The sequence below is a fragment of the Talpa occidentalis genome, unplaced genomic scaffold (assembly GCF_014898055.3).
Source record: "Talpa occidentalis isolate TD23 unplaced genomic scaffold, MPIMG_talOcc4v2.1 talOcc4.15, whole genome shotgun sequence".
Lineage (NCBI taxonomy): Eukaryota > Metazoa > Chordata > Mammalia > Eulipotyphla > Talpidae > Talpa > Talpa occidentalis.
The window spans coordinates 45918201-45943090 of NW_023601543.1; the positions used below are offsets into that span (position 1 = coordinate 45918201).

The window sequence follows — 24890 nt, forward strand, 5'->3', positions numbered from 1 at the left end:
GCCTTGTGGATCCCCTTTGAATCTGTCCCCCAGGGTTGACAGGGAGCCACTGATAATCATCCTGGAGAGAAATCACTCCCAAGGCCCCAATGACTTCTCCAATTCTAATTCACAGAATGGGAAACAAATATCCCTGGGGAAGGAGAGGGGCCCTACTCTGTCAGTCACCCAAGACCAGAGTCCACATATCTGATGCCACACTGGATTCAGATAAGAGAAAGAATTTCAGCATGTTAGAGGTCAAGCCTCCTCCCAGCCCCCAGTCCAGGATGAGGGCAGGGTTGCAAAGGTGGGTGGTGGTGGCAATGGCAGCAGCAGCGATGGCGGCAGCAGCAGCAGCGAAGTCTTTGTCGGTGGTGGTGTTGGCAGTGGCAGTGATGGTAGCAAGAGGAGAAGGAAGTGTTATTTTTGCCATTTCATTAGGAGGCCCGAGGTGCTGAGAGAAGGCTTCAGTCACAGGAACCCAGAGCACTGGGAGGGGAGGGAGCGGGAGTTGGGGGGTAGGTGGCAACAGCGACCAGATTAAGATTGGAAAGGCCTTAGGCCCTGCAGGGGACCAGCAGAATGCAGCCCAGACTTGTACTACTTTAAAGGCACCAGGCCGAAGGAGCAGCAACTCAGAGCAGCAAAGGCACCCTGCTGGGAGGTCTGTTGGGGCAAAGGCCTGTGTAAGGGAGGCAGGGTGGGAGTGCTAACTGGATTTTTTATTTTTATATCAAGACACTGTTTAAAATTTTTACAAAGGACAAACTCCATGGGTTTCCGTTAGTGTTTTAAGAACTTTTCTTTAAAAAAAAAAAAAGCCAACAACAACAAAAAACATGGCCTTTTTGAAAGAGAAATGACAGACACAAAAGAGACTCTGTAAAGAAAATGGGGTGAATTTCTGATAGCATTACCCCAAGGGCAGAGGCAGAACCCAGATTATACCCAGGAGCCTGATAATGACATGGCCTCCACAGAACCTCATTCGCCAAATCTGGTGTCCCCTGGTCTAGCCAGACTTATGCTCCTGGCCTTTGGAAGAAGCAGCAGCTCACCGGCGGCTGCTGCAGCCCTCCATGGAGACACAGAGATGGCTGGGGATCTTTCCCCTGTATTCCAGCCCCATCCAGCATTATCCCCTTTCTCCTTCCACCCCATGGTCTCACTCAAATCTGTTTCTTTCTTGGGGTCCTGTTCCTTGGTCAAATTGTGTGAGTATTGGTGGTGGTTGCTGGGGGAGGGATCCAGAACCAGAGAGGTCTGGGCCTGGAGCCCTCCCTACCGGAGCCTCTTTGCACACATGGTCAGTTGAAGGAGCATTTGTTCCATTTTTTTTTTAAATTCAACAAGACCCAGAAAAAAAGACCAGGTCTGCGGGAGAAAGAGCTACTCTGCTCTTTAAAGCTCCCAAGTCTGGAGTTGGTCGGTGGTGCAGTTCCAAGAGAGGCGGAAGGTGAGCACCAAGGGGTTGTCCAGCTGGTGCCTTCGGGCCCCCCGGAGTGTGTGTGGCCAGGCTCTGGGAGCTGGCTGTAGCTGCTGCTCCCTGGGTCCGTGGCTTCCCAAGGGTTCATTTGTGTCCCCATTTGTAGGGCTTGTTCAGGATTACTTCCATGTCTGTGTTTTTGTACATGCGGGTGCATGTCCACACCTGTCTATGTTTGTGCAGCTGGGTCTGCTGTCAGGTGTAGGTGCGTGCGTATACATATATGTCTGTAAGTGTCTGTGTGTGTGTGTGCGCGCGCACGTGCGCCTGCATGTGTGTGTGCATGTTTCTCCATGGGTCTGGGAGGGAGCCAGAGCATAGGCTGTGCTCTAGCTTGGAGCTATACCCGGGTAGTGGAGTGTGAGTGGGGCAGCCCAGTACTGTTGAACCCTGCAGCAAAGGTGTTATAGGGGTGCAATGTTTGCAGCCCTACCAGGGAGTTGGGAATCATAGTGATGGTGTTGGGGGTCATGAGTGGGATGTCATCTGGAGAGCGCCTCAGGGTCAGGGTGTAGTCAGGCAGTGCAGTGAGTCGCAGTGTATCGTGGGGGGGGCCAGCCTCACATTCATGGTGGGTGGGGCCCAGCTGTAATGCTGCCAGCTCCTCCTCAGGAGCAGCTCCCAATTCAGGGGCCCCGGCTCCCCTCTGAGGGCTAGGCTGCCGCAGGGGCTCCTGACGCCGTTTGTCCTTACGGTAGTAGAGGGCTGCAAAGGCCAGAACATTAAGGAACAGAAGGGAGGCCCCCACAGCGATGGTGACACTTAATTCAGTGGAGTAGTCGCGGGGATTTTCCACCAGAAGTGGTCCTGCATCCTGATCCCCATTCCAGGACCCTGGGGCATTCTCGTTGCTGTAGGCAGGTGAGATGGCTGGCCGCTTGGTGCTCCAGGTCTTGCCGTTGGGCCTGCGGGTGATGTGGGAGCTGTGGGTGGTATCCGGGGGCGGCACTTTGGTGGTTGTGGATGTATAGTGGAACATGTCATGCAGGTTGTATAGGTGGGGCACCAGATGTTTCCAAAAGGCCACCTTAGTGGCCCGGTAATGATCTCGGACTCTGGGTTTCAGCCCGATGTGAAGGTAGAGCTGGTCTCGGGGATTATATTTAGACCAGGCCACTTCCTCAAAGCGGTTGGCTTTGGTGTGAATGAACTTGGTGTCCTGGGGGACCGGCTTGTTGGGATCCCTGCAATATCACATGGAAATCTGGGGTCACCACTCTACCTAGATGAGGAAAGGGCCCAACATTCTGCTTCTCGCCCCTACCCCAAACCTCGTTTCCAATCTGAAACCACCCAATGTTTCCATCTTTTTCAGGGTCCCTCCCTCTGTCCACATACCTCCACTTCCCCAGGCCTTGAACTCCTATTGCCCATGGTGCCATGGCAACCGTCTCATCCTTCTACGTGCTCATCCTCTAAGATCATGCTATAGACCACTTTTCTTCTCACAGGCTACTAAGCATCCACCCATCTGTTCAGCTGCCTGGTTTCTTCCAAGAGCCCTTTAAAGGCTCTTTCTGGAAGTATTTTGTTCCCACTTCACATGGCCTCTGATCCTCTAACCTTGAATCCCATATTTCTGCTAGTACTCTCTTTCGCTCCTGCTCAGTCCTAATGTTAACTGAGTTCTGAGCCTCAACATTTTTGAGGGGAGAAAAAGACATGAAAGGCTCAAGAGAGGGCAGGCAGGGAGGGGCAAAAGAGTAACCAAGCAAGATTTGGAGAGTATTTTAAGAAGAGAGATGAGGGAAGAGGTTTAAATGGAGAGGCAGAAGGGAGGGCATATGGGGCCCCAAAGAAGAATCCCCACTTTCTCCTTACCCTGTCTTGGCAAAGTTGGTCCAGTAGGTCATGACAACAGCACTGAGCATGACATCATTCTTGGAGAAGTTGCAGGGGAAGAGGTCAGTGGGACCTACCATAGGGACACCAAAAACGTAGGGTACTTCATCCCCATGAGCTGCATCTGACCAAGCAGGCTTCATGAGGCTCTGGCAGTGATGGTAGAAGGCGTAGAAGTAGGTTGGTGAGCCATAGCGGGCGTGCAAATCAGCTGTCACTACTGAAGGCTCCACCCACTGGTGGTCAGTAAACAGTGCCACCAGAGTTTTACGACGGGTCTCAGGGTTGTCACGGTCTGCCCAGTCTGTGTACATGAACTTGATGGTCTCTCGCAGGGTGTCTTTGCCCTCAGGATAGCCATAGAGATTGTCCACAAAGTTGGAGACTGAATAGTCAAAGTCAGTGCCAGAGACACCATCTTCAGGGTCCACCACCCCTTCCACAAACTTGAGCCCCTCGCCCTGGTTGACGCCCAGCATGATGTCATAATTGAGGAACTCACCCTGTTCCATGAGGATCTCGGGGTCATCAGGGATGACGTCACCATCGATCACAGGGCCAAAGGCCACATGGTAGCGAGCTGGCTGGATGTCCTGCTCTACCAGCTCCTTGGCACTCTTTTGCCGAAGACAGTCCACCATGTCCACTGTGTCTAGCACATTGCAGCCCACCTTGTCTGCCAGCAGGCTGGTATACTTCACTGGTTGGTAGTTCACGGCCCAGCTGGACAGAGCAGAACCACTTTGGATGATGGCCCTCTGGAAAAGCCCTACAGGAGACAGGCAGCACCAGGTCAGTTCCTTTGAGTCATCCACAGCCTAGGCCTCCCTTGTTTGTCCCCGAGGGACAATGAAACACCTCCTCATTCCTTTGTCACTGAGGCTGCCCAATGGGTAGAATGGGCCAGGAGGGAGACATAACCCTCTGAAATGCGGCGATGGGCTAGGGCCAGGCAAGGGGTTGCAGACCTCTTCCCTTCTTGCCTCCTTGTCCTGGGTGATGGTTGGCAACTTGGGGGTTAAGGAGATGCCAGGGAGAATTAACCCCTTGGGACCCAGGCACCAGCTTTCTTATGTTCCCTCTCTTTATCTCTCCTTGTCTTTCCCTCTTGCTTCCTGCCCAGCTGGGCCCAGCTCTGTGCCAGCGCACCACCAGGGAGCTGGCACTTCCACCACAAAGGGGTCTTTTTCATGAGAGATGAGAAATACAGGCAGGAGCAAGCCTCACATTCTGTGAGTTTGGGGAAGAATTCCCAAGGGCAAAGGCCTGGGGGTCTGAAAGGCTCCAGGAACATACCCAGTTTGCAGTCTCCACAGAGACTTTCCTTTTCCTGAAGCTACTGATGCCTCAGGGCCAGATTTCCCCTTCACTGAGAGGGAGCCAGTCCCCCAGACTCAAAAAGTAGATGATTCTTCCCCTGACCCTAGGATTAAAAAGGGTATCAGTCCCTCCCTGGCCCCAGCATTCCCAGGAGGAGCCGGCCTTTGGACATACAATTCCATTCCTCTAGGAGAAAGGCAGTTTGCCCAGGTGGGAAGAGAGGTAAGGAAATATAGATTACTACTTAAGAGAGTAATAATAATAATCAAAAGATTATTCTTCATGAGTCAGTTATAGAAAGAGCAAATCATTAAAGCAGTTAGGTCTCAGGGGACACAGATCTCCTGTGAGATACAGCAAAGACCCATTCTAGGAAAAGCCTTCTCCTCAAGGAGGAAAAGCCCCTCACCAGAGGAGGCCCTGTTCCTCTCTTTGGATACAGCCTGTCACTTCACACTTTGTGGCAAAAAGACATTCCTGTTCCCATTCCTGTCACCTAGAAATATTCCAAGGTGGGGTGTTCTCTTGCCAGGACAGTCCCTGGAGGGACAGAGACAGAATTTCTAGGTCATAAAACGTGATTTTGGGCTCTCAGAGAGACGGGCCTTCTTCAAAGAGAATATCACTAACTCATGGGGCAAATCAACCCCACCAGCGAGAAAAATCAATGCAAAAAGTGTCCTCTCTCACAGATGCCCTTACTTTAGAGAAGGACACACATTTCAGGTAGATCTATTCTTTGTGAGATGCTCACCTTTGCCTCTCAGAGGGAGAATGTGCTCTGTGGCCCAGAGGAGGAGAGAATATTTCTTTTTTTTTTTTTTTTAAGATTTATTTATTTATTTATATAAGAACGGGGTACAGGCCAGATGCGCGGGAGGGTGAGAGGCTTCACCAGAGACAGAGCAGGGAACAGAACAGGCAGACACGAAATACACTGCTGAGGGGAGCAGTGAGCAAGGCAGGAGAGGTCTGCTGCGCCATGTGGGACCCTTCACAGCCGGCGGGGATCAAACCAGCACTGCAGAGGCTGCAAACAGCTTCACAGTGCTGTGCTCAACCGCCTGCGCCACCAGGGGAGGCCCAAGAACATTTCTTGCTGAGTGAAAAAGGGCTATTTATCCCCTTGGGAGAGTCACTGGCAGGGGGACCCACTGTGAGGAGAGAGGCTTTCCTTCCTGTTAAAAATGAGGGTCTCAGGCCTCCCTGGTGGCCTAGGGGTTGTTTCAGTGCTGTCACAACTACTATGGCCTGAGTTAGATCCCTGGCTAGGAGCTAACCCACATGGCTCAGCAGACCTCTCCTGTCTCGCCTGCTCCCCTCAGCAGTGTATTTCAGTCGATCTGCGGCTCTTCTCCCCACTGTGTTTCTAGTGAATCCTCTCACCCCCTGCACCTCTGGCCTACACCCTAGTTCTTCTACACATACACACACAAAAATAATAAACAAATAAACAAATAAATACATACATACATACATACATACATACATACATAATAATGAGGTTTCTCTGGCCTACAACCCAGTTCTACACACACACACACACAATGCATACATACATACATAAATTAAAATGAGGGTTTCTCTTAGGTGGGCTGGACAGCCTGGGAGGAAGTCTGAAGGCCAATAATGGACAGCAATCCCTCAAAATAGTCCTCTCTAGAGGTTTGAGGTCCTTATTCTGGCCAGTCTCCTCCCTCAGGGGCAGTTCCCTCTTGCATGCACTTGTTCTTTAGAGAGATAAGGCAGAGAATGAGTGGTTTTTTACATCTAAAAATTAATATCCACCCTAGCTCTCTACCCTGACGTCACATGTTCTTCCCAAATAGAAAGATTTCCCCTGCTCAAAAAGAACTATTGTCCTTTCAGAAAGAGACATTTTACTTCCATGCTGCCAAATAAGATTACCACACCAGAAGAACATTATTTTCTGGGGATGTAAATGGGATTCTCTCTTCCCTCTCTCACATTGGGTGGTTCCATAGCATAGAAATGGAGGGCTGGCTGATTCCCCTGGGTGTCCCTGGGGCAGAGAGCTGGGAGCTCAGGAAGGTGGGAAGCCTGAGGCTCAGGATGGGCAGCCAACACTTTGCTAGTTCACGTTCTCCCAAGAGCTACTCACCCTCGGAGTGGTGGGACAGCGTAAGGAGGCTGACACAGGATGCTCCGATGCCTGAGCCAAAGACAGTAATGCGGCGGGGGTCACCACCGAAGAAGGCAATATTCTCGCTCACCCAGCGGAGGGCCTGGATTTGGTCAAGGAGCCCATAGTTGCCTTTGGCAGCCTGATCTCCAGTGCTCAGGAAACCTGGATTCAACAAAAGGCAGGAGGAAGTGAAAAGGGAGGCATGAGGATTGGGGCTGTGATGGCCAGCAGGGCCGGGGGCCTGAGGACAGAGGATGGGCTGGCAGCACAGTGCTTTCCACCCAGCTGACATCAGCCACGGACCCTATCTGCGAGACCAGGCAGCATCAATATGGGAAAAATCAATTCCCTGCCGCCCACCCATTCTCCAGTTTGGAAGAAGTCACCAGGCCCTTTGAAGAGAATGTCTTGCATTCACTAGAGACAAGCCACAGGAATCTCCAACAGCCAGGAAGGCAGCTTCTGCCCAGATGCACTCTCTGGGACATTAGCCTGCCACCCGGCAAGAGAGCGTGGAAGGGCAGTGATGCTGGAGTCAGATGGTCCCTGTTCGAGCCCTGCCCACCACTCACTAGCCATGTAACTGTGGGCAAGTGATTAAAAACATCTGTGAAATGGCGATAAAAATACTGCAGGATTGCACCATGGAGAAAATGAACATAAGCATCTTTAGCATGCTCAGCACATTGTCAGTCTACTGATACTTCTCTTTTCCTTTTCTCTCTGGGGAGAAAGCGAGGACCCCTTGAAGCAACAACCTTTACACTCTCCTTGCCCTTCCTATGCAAGTTAGTCCAGCTCCATCTCTTTCCAGAACCTTGGATGCCCCCCGCCATCCCTTATCCTTCGGGCAGGTCCTCATTTCTCTTTCTCCAAGACATAACAAACCAGAAACTCTGGGATGGGGCCCAGCAAACTGTATTTAACGAGCTCTCCAGGTGATTCTGATGCCTGCTAAAGTTGGAACACCACTGGGTTAGACAAGCTTTTTCCTCCAGTGGAGAAATGGGGAAGCCAGTGCAGTGTGTTACCACAGAAACAGGTTTTCCCGCCCACCCACTGAGATTTGCTGCTGAGGAGACATATCACCATGGAGACTACCTTCCCACCCACCTGCTGGGATTTGCTGCTGTGGAGACTTGTTGCCATGGAGACTACCTTCCCGCCCACCTGCTGGCTATCCCACAGAGATGTCCTATATTCCCCCACCCTGCTTCCATTTTAGACTAATCCTGCCGCCTCATTTCATCTCCCTTCCCTGGTCCTTAGGCTCCTTGGGAGGTTCTGTCTTCTCCTGCCAGAGGCTTTTGGAGGGGTTCTTTCGAGGTGGGTAGCCGAGTTGCTCCGACACATTGGAAACCCATACCTGGATCAGTGTTTTTTTACTGGTGAGTTAAAAGCTCATCCTCAGTACCTGGAATCAACTTTGTGAGAGGACATGTTTTAGGAGGCTCCCTCAGCTCACAGAGGGCTCTCCAGGATTCTGGGTTCACAAGCGGAAGCTGAACTCAAACAGTCCCCGGCAGGCCAAGACCTCATCACTGTCTTTCTCTAGCCCTTCTGTTTCCAGCTTTTGCAGAAGAACTCATTTCCCCCACTTCAAGTGTGTTAGTGATTTACCTCTGGTGCAATTAAGTATGTAAAGAACTTGGTTATTCCTCTCAGACCTAGTCACAAGCCCTGTTTAGTCCCAGGTTCCCAATGAGGAAATGAGAAAGAGTTAGAAAAAGCCTGACTGAGAATGAATGGATAAGCCCTTGTTCTTCTAGACAAGGCAACCAGCATCTGCTTTGCCTGGCCCATTCACTCACTGAAGCTGCTCCTGTGAGTCTTAAACAGTATGCTGACCAAGATCCAGAGCAACTGTCCAAGCCCTGAGACACTCTGGCAAAAATCTCTAGGTGCTGGGCCTCCCTGGTGCCACAGGGATTAAAAATCTCAGCGCTATCAAGCTATCACCAGCCACTGCAGCATGAGTTAGATCCCGGGCCAGGGAACTACCCAGATGGCTCAGCAGACCTCTCCTGCCTTGCCTGCTGCTCCCCTCAGCAGTGTATTTCAGTCAGTCTGCCCATTCTGCCTCCCCACTCTGTCTCTGGTGAATCCTCTCCCTCCCCCTCCCCGCTTCTCTGGCCTACACCCCAGTTCTTGTATGCATAAATGAATAAAAATAAATCTTAAAAAAATCACTAGGTGCTTCTCTTAGCCCACTTATTCTTCCCTCCCTCCTCTCTCCTTCTCTCACATTATCTTTTCCTTTTCTCTTATTTAGGCAATAGCAGACTTGGCTCCAGCCTTTGCCAACGAATCACTCAGTGAAATGTGTCAAATACATCTGTCCTAATCAGCAGGAAGAGCCTGCAGTTGGATGTAGTAAAGTAGGCGTCTCTCACATGTACTGATTCTCTGGGTTAGGAACAAAGGGTTGAAAGGGTTGAGTGCAGGATTTGACCATCGGTCTCTGCTCCTTCAGACCCCAAGTCTCCCACAATAAGGGGTGCTAAGCATGTGGATTATGCCAGGTCAATCATCCCTACTAAAAGAGTTCTGCGTGAAGGGCTCTATAGCACTGGATAGAGCAAATGCAACTGGTGGCAAGCTCGAACAATCCAGTAGTTTGGGAGAGCAGTCACTTACTGCTAGTTCCCCAGTAACCCAATCATCCCGACAGTACTTGAGAATCAGGACTGAAACATCAAACTCTACAGGCTGTCAGAATAAATCCCAGTCAGTCTCCCTGAGAACAAGTTTACACCGCAGGAAACGGTGAGCTGCTTGTTAATAGAAGGAGGCAGAATCTGGCACATTGTATCAAAACCAGATATCTGTGTCACTCAAGACTTGACATTTACCAGGTTTTCAGTTTGCCTGAAGGGCACCTGAGCAAGGATATTGAATTAAATTCTGGAACCCTGAATAAAAATTGGCAGGCCCATACTTTCTCAGCCCCAGGGATATCAACATCCTATGTATTATATCCTTTCTTGTGTTGGTCTCAAGTCCAGTAGGGGCATCTCAAAGAATAACTACCCCTCTGCCTTGGGCTAACCTGGGACCTCCAAGTTCATGAATCATCCAAGATGCCTAGAGTAGCACCTTAAGAGTGAGCTGTCTGGGCCTGCCCTGGTGGCGCAGAGGTTGAGTGCTGGGTTGTGAGGCTGCCCGCAGCCTCTGCAGCGCCAGTTCAATCCCGGGCCACTGGCGGGGGTCACACCAAAAAAAAAAAAAAAAGAGTGAGCTGTCTGCTTGGGCTCAGTGCAACAGAAAGGCTGATGGCATGGAATTGGGGTCCCAAAGCAGCCACTCACTCTGAGAAAGAAATCAAAAAAGCCTCAGCCACACAGCAAAATCCCCAAGCGACAGTGACAAACACAAGTTCTACAACTGACACCAGGAGACAAAACATATTGTATGTACCCAGAATCCAATCGATGGCTTATTGGTCACCTTCATGTTCCAGAGCAGGCACTGAAGGGAACTTCTGATGGGGAGCTTCCAACCAATGATCAGTTTATGACTTTTTCTGAGGTTTGGGTAATAATATTTTGATCATTAACCACTTAAGCCCAAAGAATATTTCTACCTCCAAATGTGCTATTCTGGTTATTCAGATGAGAGGAGGTGGTAAAGTGGGGGTTCTTAATCTGAGTTTCATGGATGAGCTTTAGTGGAACCCTTCAAATTGTTTCTCTGTGTGTATGCACACGCACACTTATTTTTCTAGGAGAGAGTCTCTGTCTGGGAGCTTTCATCAGCATCTCAAAAGGGTCCAAGACTGCCCCAGAGGTTAAGAACTTCTGCTATAGAAGCTGCAGACTAGAGCAGCTGAGGTGTGGTGGAGTAATCAGCAAATCGGGATGTTATAGGGTGTGTTCACCAGCTTGTGGCTGACACTTCCAATCCTACATGAATCTCTTTCCTGCCTCCTTTATCTGCATCACTCTTGTCCTTTTCTCTCCTCTTTTTTCTTTTCTTCCTTACTTTCTTTCCTCTTTATTCCTCCACATCCACTATCTCTTTTCATTCATCCCTAGCTCATTTAACAATAGGGAACTGAAGCATATTAGTCTTCTCTGTGCTTCCCAATAAACCTTATCGAATGGAACTTTGTGTTTATAATTTGTAAAATCATCTGAGTTGAATATTTTCTGTCATTCTCTTGAAGAAAATAAAGCAGCAAAATTTCATCTGGCCTCCCACTACCACGCATATATGCCTGCATACCTGTGAGTGTTCGTTACTCCAGAAATTGTGTGGCCTTAGCATGAGGGTTTACAGTCACTTTCAATGGCACTGTTTTCACCATCAGACTCAGATGTCCTTTCTCAACAGGACAGAAGAGCTTACACGAGTCTTGCCATGATGTCTGGGGTGACTCAGAAAGACAGAGGGACTGCAGAAGAACCATGAAATCCAAAGCCCACCAGACAGTAAAGAGACCAGAGGGGCACCTGCATGCTTCATGTGGGGTATTGAGGTGCCACTGAAGGGGACACAGGCTCCACCTTTTTTCATGGGATATAACTTCTCCTGTCTGAACCCAAAAAAGTGTCCTGCCGTTCCACATAGTACTAAATAGGGTTAGCCAATAGGACAGTGCCTTCCTCTGTACATCCAGAAGTAAAACACAGTAGCAGGGCCTCTGGGATTCAAACTGGCAAAGAAATACACTCCAAAGCAAATTCAAAGACGATCCACTCAGCCAGCTGGTCATGGAGTAAGCCAGACCTAACTGCTGGCTTAGCACCCAGACCTATGGACCTAACAGAGAGCTTACACTCCTCTTGGAACTCTGAGGCTACGAACCCTGCAGGGGAGAGGTTGGCTTCTTCATACTACCCTAGGGATACGGGGCTGCATACTCCCTCTAAGACCTGTGTGCTTAGTTGCCCCTCTGAGGTACTTGTTTACCTCAAGACCTTGGCCATGGAGAGGTACCATCCATCGGCAAGGGAAGGTACAGGGTAGAGTGTGCGGATGACAGAGCATGCGTGGGTAGAGGATGATTGGGTGCATTTGAAGAGGCTTTTGGAAAATCAGTGTGTATGTGTGGGAGTGTGTGTGTGTGTGTGTGTGTGTGTGTGTGTGTGTCATGGGATGGGAGCGCAGGGGTTTGTATTCATGGAGGGAATAGAAGAAATGTGCATATGTGTATATATGGGCTATGCCAAGTATGGAGTGTGCATGCATGAGTGTGGGGGTGAACAGACGTTTGTGTACATGTGTGGATATGCATGGAAGGTGTGGGTAAATGCATATGTATATATGTGTGTGGTCAGGTGGGAAGGTGTACCCATGTATGTGTCGGGGTATATACGTGGGGTATGTATGGGAAGAGTGTATATGTATGCACATGTGTGTATGTGTATGTGGGGATCTATGCAGGGAGCCTTAGGGTGTGTGCACATGTGGAGAGAATATATAAGTGTGATGCATGATTCAAGTTCAATAGTCCCTTGCCTTAAAAAAAAATAGGAATGATGCATGGGATATGTGTACAGATGTGGAAGCAGAAAGAAGTGGTATGCATGTGTGTGGCTAGTATTCGTGGATGAGTGGGCTGGGGAGGTGTGGCTGAGCAGGTATGCACATATACAGGAGGGAGGGGAGTGCTGCCTTGTGTTTACGTGGGGGAGGCAAGCGATGTATGTGTGTGTTTATGGGCATGTGGAGTGGGTGTGGAAGTACAGTGTGTAGGGGGATATACAGAATGCTATATGTGAACATTAAAGATACACACATGTGGGATTTAGTGTGGATATGGATATGCAGGATGTGGGTCATTGTGTGAAGCATGCATGTGGAGGTAGAGGGAAGTGTGGATGTGGTTATGTGTAGCGTGTGTGGGTGTAGATGTGGATACAAGGTCTAGAGAATTGGAGGGAGGAATTTATAAGAATGTGTGTGTATGTGTGTGTAGAAGGTGAGTGAAATCTGTAGAAGTGGGGTGTGGATGCACAGTATATAGAGGTACACAAACAAGGATCTGCATGTGAGAGAGACTAGATGTGTAGAGTGCATATGGCATGGGTATGTGTGTGTGCATACGTGTGGGGGCTGGAGGTGTGGATATGGAGGGGTCTATGTGTGTACGGGTATATGTGTGTGCTTCTGGGGGACTGAGAAATGATTGGATATAGGAGGGTGTGAATGTGTGAGTCTGCGAGTATATGGGTATGTGATTTGCTGGAAGGAATATCTGTATATATGTGGGGTGTTTAGGGGTGAGGACAGGACATGAGAAAATTAAGGGACTCTACAAAACTCAGTCAAGCAAAAGTCCAGAAGCAGAGGCCTGGCTTGAGACCTAAGAGAAGGTGTGAGATTTGGATGGAAATTCTACCAGCATCTAAACATTCCAGGAAAGGGTCTGGGGACATGGGGAAGCTCTCAGCACTTGGGTAGGGGTCAAGTGGGATACCATTTTGGCTATGGTAGTTAGCACCAGCTAGAGAGCCAAGACCCCCTGTTCTGAACTTCCCAGCATTCTCTCCTCCCTCCTTAAGAAACTAGGCTTTCTTCTAGGTGCCTCGTAGGCCTAGAGTCCTGGGACCTGACATACCTAGCACTCCAACACGGTAGTTGAGGGTGATGACGATGACGTTGCCATAACTGGCGAGGACGCTGCCATCAATCATGTTGCCTGTCCCTTCCATGTAAGAGCCTCCATGGATGTAGACCATGACAGGCTTAGCTCCACTGTCCCGGATGTCTGCAAGGAGAAGGGGTGAGACACAGGCTGGGTTAGATGCCCTTCCTCCCCCACCCCTGCCAGCCCTGGGTGGGGGGGAGCAGCAAAGCTATCCCAGGTGCCAGGACACCACCACCAAGTCTGAGGGCGGGACTCATGCTCGTTCTGGAGCTTGAGCACTGGCCAGAGACGGTTAGACTCCAGTGATGTTTTGAAAGACTCTGGTTTTAAGCATCTCCTAGCTCAAGGCAGCCAGGCATGCCTGATACAGCTGGGCCTACCTAGGCCATGGCTAGGCCCCGGGGACGGTGGGAGGTGGGGGGACAGGTGGAAGCAGAAGGGCTGTCCCTTGGCTTGATCTGGTGAGTCTGCCCTGGGCACCCAGGAGTCCTGGGACCTGACATGGCTTTAGAGAGTAGGGGCTGTGGAGCCCTGAAACCCCCAAGACTAAACCAGTAACATGGAAATATGGCCATAGGCAGCAGCTGGCCCCCCAGTGCAGACAGAAACAAAAGGGGTGGGAATAAGGGGTGGCACAGGGAGAGAACAAGGAAGGAGGTGGGGAGGGGGAGTGAATGGCAGAGATGGGGTAGGGGGAACCTCATTGACATGGTTTCTCAGCCATGTGTCCATTTACCCCATTCTCCCTGGGCATCAGGCAGGCTTAACAGGAAACACTGGGGATGGGGGAGAGGAAAGAGGCAGAACTTAGAATGAGAGAGCCTGCCCCCAGTCAGCATTAAGATGAAGATGGAGCCTCTCCAGAGACCATTCAACAAGGGAACTTCAAAAATGGCTGCCCCCAAGCCCAGGCAACATGGCGGGACTGGGCAGTCAAGAGCAGGCTCCTAGCCTGGTCGACTCTACCTGAAGCCTCTCAGTCTGTGAGCTGGATCAACACTCTGCCACACAGAACAGCCTTACAAACCAGAGTGGGCCCCCTGAGCTGGCTGGCCCCCCAGGGATGGAGGGGCAGGGCCAGGGCCTGGATGTTTTCCAAGGAGGAAGGAATACTTGTTCAACTGTCATCTGAGGGCCTTATGCTGCTTACTGACTGGGCTGTGGTGTCCTGGAGTGTAAACCCATAGTCTTTCTGGCCCTGGCCTGAACCTACCACAGCCCCAGGCCTTGAGGTCACATCTCTCTTCCTGGGAGAAGGCTCAGGAAGTTCTAGGTGGTTCTATTTTCCCGCCCCTTTGGATGTCACTGCCTTACTCCTCAGTTCAACATCCGGTGAGACTCCTCTCCCAGGAGCCAGTCTCCCCATGAAACACAGGTGGGTCCTCAACAAAACTCAGGCCTCTTCTTGCCATCCAGTTTCCTTTGTGGACTCTCCTTACCTTCCCCCAGACCTGAATTTTCCCTTCTCTCCCTGCTGTTTAGTAGAGCCAGGTGACCATGAGCCACAGAAGATGGGGGAGGAAGCCTTCTCCAGCTTCTACAGTAGGACTGAGAGGGGTGGGGGACCCTGGTGAGGAGGATGCCCTCCCCATAGTTCTGCTGTGGTCCCTTGCTCCCGCCAGCTATGTCCATCGCCCTGGAACTCCCAGTGGCCAACCAGGCCAAAGATGGATGAACAGCCAAACGGCCTTATACATAACAGAAACACACCAACAGACGGACAGACAGACAGATGGGGCTTCTCCCCATCAAGAGGGGGAGGGGCTCTGTGCCATGCACCAGCCGCCGCGCCCTGCAGCCCCCAAATACCTTCATCTTCATCCCCGTCATTATCCGCTAAGTCCTCGCCCTGTTTCTTAGCTCCGGATCCTGGGGACCAGACACGGGGAGACACAACAGCACAGAACAGAGAACAAAACAGAGAGAGAATTCAAAAACAGCATGACTGCAGTGTGGCCCAGCGAGCCAGCTCTGGGCCTGGGCCCAGGACAGGCAGGACGGATGGCAAGAACTGAGGGAATGGGTGGGCTGAGGCCCAGAATTTCATCAGGATGATGGTGTTGCAGGCCCCTGCTGTGCTGGCCTCCCTGCACCTTCCTGGCCTGCCTCCTTGTCCCCAACAGCCCATCTCAACCAACTCCCTTCCCAGATAAGGAGGAGGTAGCACCAGGTGGGCCAGGGCACAGAGCCAGAGACCCCCAAGGGAAATAATTTCTTCTGGGTGGAAGGGGCTGCATGTGTTTACACAGGCAGTTGGAGATGGAGAGCAGGGGCAGGTACTGAAGGGCAGAGGCCGCACTGCCAACATGTGTGCATATGGAAGTAGCTGCCAGGGCTGAGATGGGTGCTGGGGACCCCAGACCTGAGCTGCCATGGCTCAGTAGGAAGACTCAAGCTGGGCCTCAGCTCACCCTGATTCCCAGAGGAGAAAATGGGAGATGATGTATTCCCTCACTGGGGCCCCCCTGTTCTGGTGGGTGGCAAAAGGGCTCTGTGCCCACAGGAGCCAGGCCTGAGAGCATCAAGCATTGCTGATATGTAGAGAGAGCCTGAGAGTGAGGGAGGGAAGGAAGGAATGGGAAAAGGAGAGAGGTACAATGAGAGAGAAAGAGAGAGAGAGAGAGAGAGAGAGAGAGAATGGCAATAACTCCTACCATGTACTAAGTTACCAAGTTCCAGACACCCTACACCTGTTTGATCCTCACACCCCAATGGGATAGGTACTATCTTTATTCTTGTTTCACTGATGGGAAACTGAGGTTCAGAGAGGAAAAGTGACTTGCTTAAGATCACACAGCTAGGAAGCACTAGAGGTGAGATTCAAATCCAGGTCTGCTTGACTCCAAAGCCCATGGTCTTTCCACTGCACCATGCCACCTTTCTGAGATGGGGAAGGGGAAGAAAAAAATGAGAAAAGAGGTGGAGCATGGAGGGGCAAGGAAAGGAGGGAGAGAGAGAAAAGGAGAGACTAGAGGAGAGAGAGAAGCAACATTTAGGATCTGGGGTAAGCTGGCACCAAGTCTCCTTCCTGTTCTAAGGAGCCAAGAAGTGCACCTTGAGCAAGGCTGTGGAGAAAGGGGGCCTACTATTGCCTGCATGATGGTTAGTGTGTGGAAACAAAAGTCATCCTACTGGCACCCCAGGGCTTACCCCACCCTCCTATCTGTGACACCAGATACTCTCAGACTGGAGGCAGCAAGTACCCCTTTCTCAGCTGTTTGGCCTCTGGTGACCAAACTCCCTTACAGCTACTAATCAAGACAGGAACAGCCCTCACATTATAAAACGGCTTTGAACACAAGCAAGAGTCCAGCCCGAGGGGCAGAAACCGCCTCTGGCTTCCTGAGGTACCTACCATCTTAACACCTGCCAGTACAACCCTCAGAAACTCTGTGGGACCTGGGACACCATTACCCATACCACATCCCTACCAGAGGACAACCCCCTAAACTGAAAGGAATCCCTCATTCCCAAACCTGATGGAGGTAGAGGTGGGAATGTGGTCTTCCCTAGGAAATCCTTTCCTTGCCACAGGTCCTGACTTAGAAGATGTGTCCCCTTTTTCCCCCTCTGGGAGTGTCCCTGGGTTCCTGCATTGCCCCAGTGTCCTCCACACAGATGCCTTTGTGGGTGCTTCATCTTAATGCCTGCCAGGTACCTCCTTGCTGCCATGCCTCTCCCCAGGCCAGCTCCACCACCATTCCCCATGCAGATGCTGCTGCTGCAGGATCCCAGCCAGGCCAGCCCTGCCTAACCTATGCACGCCAGCATGTGTGGATAGGGATGTGAACTACTTGGGCAGAAATTGGTACTGGGGACCCTAGTTCTGCACTACCTGGGTCCAGTGGGCAGACTCAAGCTAGATGTCAGTTGACTCCCATAGGAGAGAATTCAAGATGAAGCTTTTCCTCTGGTCTTCCTTGTTGGGTACCCCTTGGTCTAGTTAATGGCAAAAGGGGTTCATGCCCACAGGAACCAGGCCCCCCAAACCAAGCATTGCTCCAAGATGTGGAAAGATATCTGGGCATGAGTCTTCCCCCAAAGACAAGATCTGTAACTGTTCCAGTGGTCAAGAGGCCTTGGCTAGGGACCTGATCTGAACAGCGGAAAGATCAAACGCCCTTTCCCATGTTGTCCCTCCCAGCTTAGCCGGGGGAAGCGGGGCTTAGGGGAACCAATTGAGTTTAAATACTAGGCCAAGAGATTCTTCACAGCAGCGATCAGGTCTTCAGTCATTTCTTGATCTGTCCTCTACCTCATATCCCGACAGCACCTAGCACATGGCCTTGCCCACGGTGACCAGTCATGATTGGGAAATATTTGCATTCGAGTGGAGCTTCCAGTCAGCTCTTGAGCCAAACTCGCAGGGCTGGACTGGACTGCCCTAGGTTCTCCTCTCCCTGGAGCCCTAGGGAGATCATTCCTCCCGAGAAATGGTAGTTACATGTCATCGTCTCCTTCCTGAGCCCTCAAGTAGGTAATTCATAGGAACTCATTTAAGAAACACTTTTCCTGAATTCATTTATAGGCCAAAGGAATGTTAAGGCCAGAATGACCCCCTACCACCTTCATCTGTGGAAACAATTTCTGAAAGGAAAAGATTTGCCTCAGATCTCACTGTGAGTTAGCAGCACAGGTGGGACTCAGTCAGGCTTTGCGGTTCCCAGATCTTTCTGCAGCACCGATGCTTCTTCATTCACACACACACACACACAAAATGTTTACTGATTGCCTACCATGTGTGAGGTCTGGGGCTGGGTGGGGGATGTGGTGGAAGTCTACCCGGAGGTGTAGCAGGCCTCACCCATGCTTGGGTGTGCATTGAAAGCACTCAGCACACAGGCTGCTCAGCATGTACATTCTGGGCTCTGCCCCTAGATCCTAACTCAATAGGGAGCATCCCTGTCCAGGCAGCCTGAGAGCCCTTCTCTGGGGCTCCCTGCCCTAGAATTTCAAAGGCAAACCAACTCCAAGTTTGCAAAAAGAGTTGCAGGGATCAGGCTAAGATTTCCCACCTGTTCCTAAGGTGGTTACTCTTTCCGATTTGGCCCAACCCATCCATACTTTGCCAATTTTTTTCAGAGTTGGGGCGGGGAGAATGACCAGGTGGGAGCCACTTCTGCGGCTACAGTGGAAAGAACACTGCCCTGAGGGCCAAGAGTCCCAGGTTTTGGTCCCACCTCCGACACAGACCAGCAACAGGGCTGTGAGCAGCAGCAAGTCACTCCCCTGGGCCTGTTTTCCTCACCTGTAAAATTGAGAGGCTCATTCCTGCCTTAGAAGCTTCCAGAGATGTGAAGACCTTATGAGGTTAATTATGAAAGCACTTTGCAGAAAACCCAAAGTGGTATTAGAACAGGGAGAATTCCTCTATAGCAGGAACAAATTCCTCCCAGCAAGAGGGGGCATTTTCAAACAAAGATCTCACGTCCGTTTAGAGTCACAGTTCCCAGAGACCTCCAAGGTCAGCCGCCACACCAGTCTGGGTCACTCAGCTACACTCTGGCTAGCGGTGGTGGGTGGGATGGTGGGATTGCTCAGCCTGTGTGAGTGGGCGTTTGCTCTAAACTTCAGGGCTGGAGAGTTGAGTCTAGGCTTTTGACCCAGGGAAGGACACGAAGGGAAGAGCCGGTGGCACCCACACTAGGAGAAGGGCAGAGTCTCTGGCTCCATCTTGGCTGCCTAGTTTCTCCTGAGGTGTCTGGGAGAGAAGCACTGGCTCTGTCTTTGGCCCATACATTAGGGTGGAATTTGGGGGCTGGTGAGATTGGAAGAAATGGGACTGCTGCTTCTGCTCTGAACCTGCCTGAGGCCCCCAAATCCTCCCTGAAGAGCAGCCAGGGCCCTTGGATGACATGGAGCTTATGCCCGCTCACCGACTGCCCCCTGAGCCTGGGATACTTGAAGGAAGGCTGGGTCCTCAGGGGCAAGGGCAGGTGGGCAGGCAGCCCTCCCTCTCTCTCTCTCTCCCTCCCCGCCGGCTCGCTACCTACCTCCTTTCCTACAAATTTTCTTGTTGGGCTTTCGGGCGCATTCCTTGGAAATCCGCTTTACTGTAAAATGAATAAAAAACTAAAAAATAACAGGAGGCCTCTGCCCAGGGGCATGCACCCCCCACCCCCAGGCCCCAAGAGCTGCTCTGCAGGCAGCACATGGCAGAGAGCCTGGCCCACCATCTCCTTATTTCTGTTACTTACCTTAGTGTGACCCCCGCGGGAGGAGGCATCAGCTAGTGAAAGAGGAGTCACCTAAGCAATGCCCACCAGGCTTGCCCCCCGCCCAGCACACACAACCAGCGCCCTTGGCCACACACACCTACACCTTTCCAAGCAGGTGGGATGGCAACAGGGGGGCCTGGTGGAGCCAGCATCCTCCCGCGGGCAGCTGCCAGCAGTGACCCATACTCCCCCAGGGACTCCCCATCCAGCACTCTGGCCCTAGACCTGTCAAAGCTCTCAGGACTGGCCAGGTCCCTCCTGAAAACAGTGTCACTCACACATGGGAGCTCAGACAAGGCTGGGAGAGGGAAGAACAAGGAGGCGGAAGGGGGAGGCCAAGCAGAGTGATGGTTAGAAGCATTTTCATAGACAGACGGATGCATGCTGCAGGGCGCACAACCACATGCCAGCCACAAACACAACAGGGCAGGTGGGAGGCAGGAAGGGCACAGTGCCTGGCCACTGCACTCACCATCCTCCGTGGGTACATAGACATTCAGGTAGAGGCAGTCTTCATTGGGCTCCTGGATGTAAGTAGCGACGATATCCAAGTTGGCAGTGAACCAGACAGGCAGCATGACTTCGGGCACAGCTGTGTGGATGTTCTGGGGGCACACTGGGGGAAAGTGTGTGGCGTTCCGGATGCCGGACCAGGATGGGGGTGGTTCAGGGGGCAGGAATCGTTTCTCGCCGATAGGGGGAGCTGCGTAGGGCACCCCCAGGTATTGGTCCACAGGCCCCAGTATCTCACTGGGCAATGGTACCCGGGCACCCCTTAGCTTCCCAAAGTGAGTATTGACTGTGGGTGCCGGGGCCTGGGTGCTGGCCCTTAGCACCAAGCTGAAGAACCACAGGGTGAGGCACAGGCTCCGGCCAACTGTGGGCTTGGGGCTCAGGGACAGTGAGGGCAGGCCAAGCTGCAGCCACATGTTCCGGGCAGGGGGACTGGCAGGAAAGGCAGACTCCAGGGTCACAGCATCAGCCCAATAGGCAGCCCCTTCATGGCCACACTGACTTGAACCTCAAAACTGAGCTCTCAAGGGACAACTACAGGTGCCCAGCAACGACGAGAGTGGTCTTCCAAGCACCACGGCTTCAGAAAGGGGACTCCCTCAGGGCCAGACAGGCCTGTGGAAAGAGGGAAGTAGTCGTCATCCAAGATGGTCAGTCTTTGGGGCCCTGCAGGGCTTCCACTATTCTCTTGCAGTTAGGAGAGGTCTCACATGCTCAGGGCTCCAGGGACGCACAGATGAACTCCACTGCCAGTAGGAACCACTCTATGCGCCTGGCGGTTAGAAAATTCAGGGGGATTGACAGAGTGACAGTTGTTGCCACTGCAAATTCCCGGTGCCCAACTTCAACTCCTCAGCCAGTGGAACTCACGGGGGAGCCAGAGTGGTAAGTAGTAGGAGGGCATGGAGTGATGGAGTGATCTGGAAATGGAGCTCAGGACCCTTGTGTGCTGCAGGATCACTGAGCTTTTGAGCCCCAGAACCGGTAACCCCACACAGGAACAGCCACATCAAGGAAGGAGAGGAGAATTAACCTCACTCCAGTCTTTCTAAGGCATAAAAAGGGAAAGCCACAGATAGGCAGAGTCTGCAGGGAGAAACTTCACCTTCAGGCAGGGCAGGGCAGCCATTCACCAGAGTCCCCAGACCCTCCTCTGCCCCTCCTCAGCCCTCATGCCTCTCAAATTGTCAAGACCTGGTCCATTTCGTGGGCTATCTCTAATTCATACAGAGTGCCAGAACTGAGGCAGAAATCGTTTTGCCTAGCACCCTAGGCATTGTTGATGCTTAGCCAGTGTAAAATAAACAATGAAGTATGGGGAGGGTGGGGGGAGAGGCGCACACATTGAGAGACTCATAGAAATAAACTCACAAAGACTCAAAGAGGCAGAGAGGCAGTGAGAGATCAAGCCAGGATGGCAGACACTGCGATATTCACTCACAGAGACATACATTCCAAACCCACAGAGATTCCCTCATATAGTCCCACATTCTTAGAGAGAGAACCTCATAGGGCCAGAGACTAACAGAGAGATACATTCAGAGACACACAGACACCTACTGAAATATAATCACACACACCGCATAGGTAAATACCCAGAGACACATGCAGCAAAATAGTAACACATAAGTGGGGACAGAAACAGTAAGACATTCAAGACACACACCTTCTGATACATATATTCTCAGGCACACATAGACACTCCTGCATGGACACACACACACACACACACACACACACACACACACACACAATTTCATTCCCCCCCCCATTTCTCCTGCCTTCAAAGACTGCAGGCTTACTCCTTTAAGAAGTGACTGAAGGGGTGGGGGAGGGAGATTGGGAACGCCCCAGCAAGCCACCACGAGAGGGGAATGAGAATGTCAGAGAAAGACAACGAGACACAAACAGAGAGAGAGAGAGAGAGAGAGAGAGAGAGAGAGAGAGAGAGAAAGAAAAGAAGAAGAAGAAGAGAAGAAGAAGAAGAAGAAGAGAAAAAGAAGAGAGAGGGAGGAGGAGGAGGAGGAGGAGGAGAGGAGGAGGAGGAGGAGGAGGAGGAGGAGGAGGAGGAGGAGGAGGAGGAGGAGGAGGAGGAGGAGGAGGAGGAGGAGGAGGAGGAGAAGAAAAGGAGGAGGAAGGGGGAGGAGGAAGAGGAGGAGAAGGGGAAGAAGGAGGAGAAGGAGGAGGAGGAGAGAAAGGAGTAGGGAGGAGAGCAAAGCAATTAAAAGGGTGGGGGCTCAGAGGCTATGGGGAGCAAAGCATGGGGGTGTAGATCTCAGACAAGGACCAGAATGCACCCGAGAGGGAGGGAGACTGTAGGGAAGAGGAAGGAAGGGGTAGGAGTAGGGAGGTGGGGCAGGAGGGAGGGAGTGTATGTGTTTGTATGGGGGGAATAGTCGGCAGCTGAGTTCACACAATCCCCCCATTCACTGTCTCCATGGCAACTCTGGGGCACAGACTGCTCATTCACACGGCTTCCCCGCCAGCAACCCCCCCACCATTAACCCCCTCGCTGCTGCCCCTCCCCACAAATTCCATTAACCCTTTTGGGATGCCTCCCCCCTCCTATAACCCTTAGGCGCCAAATGTCATTCCCCTTTGAGTCAATTCCTTGTAGCCCCTCCCCTGCGAACACCTAGACAAATCAACCGACCCCCAAACGCCCTCTGTACCCTAGAACCCACTATGAGTCCCCAAGGCCACGATATCCATCCTGGTCCAACTTGCAATTTGGGAGAAGACAAGGGGAGGCAGCAATGCTGGGGATTAGAATGGCATCTGGGGGCTCCGGGAGCCAGAGCAGTATTGGGTGAGGGGCATTGTGCAGGAATGGACTGGTATTGAGAACTGCAATACTGGGGGCTAGGGGAGTTCAGAATGGTATTGGGGGATGGAGCTGCATTGGAATGGGGGAGGATAGGATAAAGGCCTCCGTTGGGGGGGCCTGCAGAGAGTGGGGGAGGGAACCTGGCTAAGAGATGCTACCATGGAAGAGGGATGGGGCTGCACTGCGGGGGAGGGGGGCTGGCAATATGCAACGCCAGAATAGGGCTTGGGGCCCTCAGCAGGGGTATTTTGATGAGCATGCGGGCCGGGCTAGGAAAATAGAGGGGCCACAGGCGGGAGGATGGTAGGGATGCGGGATTCAGGGAGGAGGTGAAGAGAAGCGGGGGAGGATTGAGGGGTCCGGGGTGCTGATGGAGAACACGGGGTTGAGAAGGATGGGGAGCACTGACTGGGGCGTGGAGGAGCCCGGGATTGGGAGGGAATAGGATCGGGGCAAGGTATGGGCAGCTAGAGGATGAGAGACCGGGGCAGGCGGCCTCACCTGTTCCCCCGGCTGTTGCAAGCGACTGTACCGGGCCGCGGACCACCCATATCGCCTCCAGGCCAAGGGCTCCGCACCCGAATCCCCGAGATCTGTTCTCCGGCAGCCTGGCTGCTGTGCCCGCGCACCGAGGGGGCGCGCTGCGCGCGCCCGGACACGGGGGGCGCGGTCCCTGCCATTAACTCCTTTTGTGCCAGAGATGGCTCAAGTCCTGGGGCATGGCCCAATTCTTGCAGTACTCCAGCACCCAACTTGCTCTCTCTCCCTTCCTCCCTCTCTCCCTTTTTCTCAGCAGTGCCCTCTCTCTCTCTCTCTCTTCTCTTACAAATGCACGCACGCACGCACGCTCCTGTGCCCTCGCGCGCGCGCGCGCGCGCGCGCACACGCGCACACACACACACACACACACACAGCCCTTAAGTCAGACAGGTGATCTTCCAGGTATGCTAAACTTTACCTGCAAAGCATGAGAGCCTTAAAGGGAGAAACTGAGGCACTGCCTACAGGAACCCTTAGCTATATTCCACAAGGGCCCCCCTGCACTTCCCTCGGCATCCCTCACCTCTTTTGAGCTCCAGCACTATACTATTGAAGCACCAACCAGGGTGTGTGTGTGTGTGGGGGGGTGCTTTGCCCTCATCTTGTCACTGTCCCAAAGGTCAAGGCCTTTCTGTCAGCTCTGCTAGAGCACATCAGTGTCACCATGCCACTTGTCTGCCAGTTTCAATCTCTCCTTTCCAGATCCATCCATCTTTGTGTCTTGTTTCAGTATGTGGTACACCTGTGCTGTTCACCATCCCCCCCACCCCACCTCCAGTTGCAAGTGTTCCTTGTCCAAGCAAGTCACTACCCCTGCATCTCCTCAGAATGTACCAGAGAATGGGTCAGAAGCAAGCTGGGGTCATGGCTGCCTTTGCCTTACTGGACGCTCCACTCCTTGTGCACACAACTCTTTAAACTTAAGTCCTGTATGAGCAAGGGCTTTTTGGACCTCAAAGAGGGGTTGTTTTTTTTATTTCTTATAACTTGAGTATTATTGATGCTCTTGGTTTTACCAGCATACTTGGCACTTCCCAGTGATGTGGGGTAGCTATCCCGGATGTTCTCCTGAAGTTGTCAAAGCTTCCTGTACCACCCACCCACAAGGCTGGGGCTGGTCCCTTCCAGTCGCAGCTAGGCACACCAGAAGACTCCATTGCAGTCAGCTAGCTGGCTCTTCTAGATAGCCTGAGATCTAGGGTGCAAAACCCAAAGGCCAGGAGGCTGCGCATGGCCCTGAACAGTTCCAAATGTGACTCTGGAGCAACAGTTTTCAGTTTCCTCTACTGTAAAATGGAAGTGAGCAACTGTCAGCTGGGTAACTGCCAAGGAAGGTCATGTGAAAACAAGTTGTTCTAGCAACAGAGCAGAGCAAAGGGTGTTTCCTTTTGCTGGCCCCCTCTTACTCCTAGAATCGCACTGTC

At 52.0% G+C, this 24890-nt stretch overlaps 1 protein-coding gene across 4 annotated transcripts; it reads right to left on the reverse strand.

Annotated features, from left to right (window-relative positions):
- Positions 1-683: 683 nt before the first annotated feature.
- Positions 684-23551, reverse strand: NLGN3 (neuroligin 3). Of its 4 annotated transcripts, XM_037512283.2 has the most exons (8): positions 23428-23551; positions 20059-20714; positions 19362-19421; positions 15178-15237; positions 13339-13488; positions 6753-6938; positions 3290-4079; positions 684-2652 (listed from the first exon to the last, which is right to left on the reverse strand). In XM_037512283.2, exons 2-8 carry the CDS (start codon positions 20513-20515, stop codon positions 1809-1811), a joined length of 2547 nt encoding a protein of 848 aa, XP_037368180.1. In that variant the 5' UTR covers positions 20516-20714; positions 23428-23551; the 3' UTR covers positions 684-1808. The 4 variants fall into 4 exon arrangements, with proteins under 4 accessions (XP_037368180.1, XP_037368181.1, XP_037368182.1 ...); XM_037512284.1 differs by lacking the exon at positions 19362-19421; XM_037512285.2 differs by lacking the exon at positions 15178-15237 and having other exon boundaries at positions 23428-23544.
- Positions 23552-24890: the final 1339 nt, after the last annotated feature.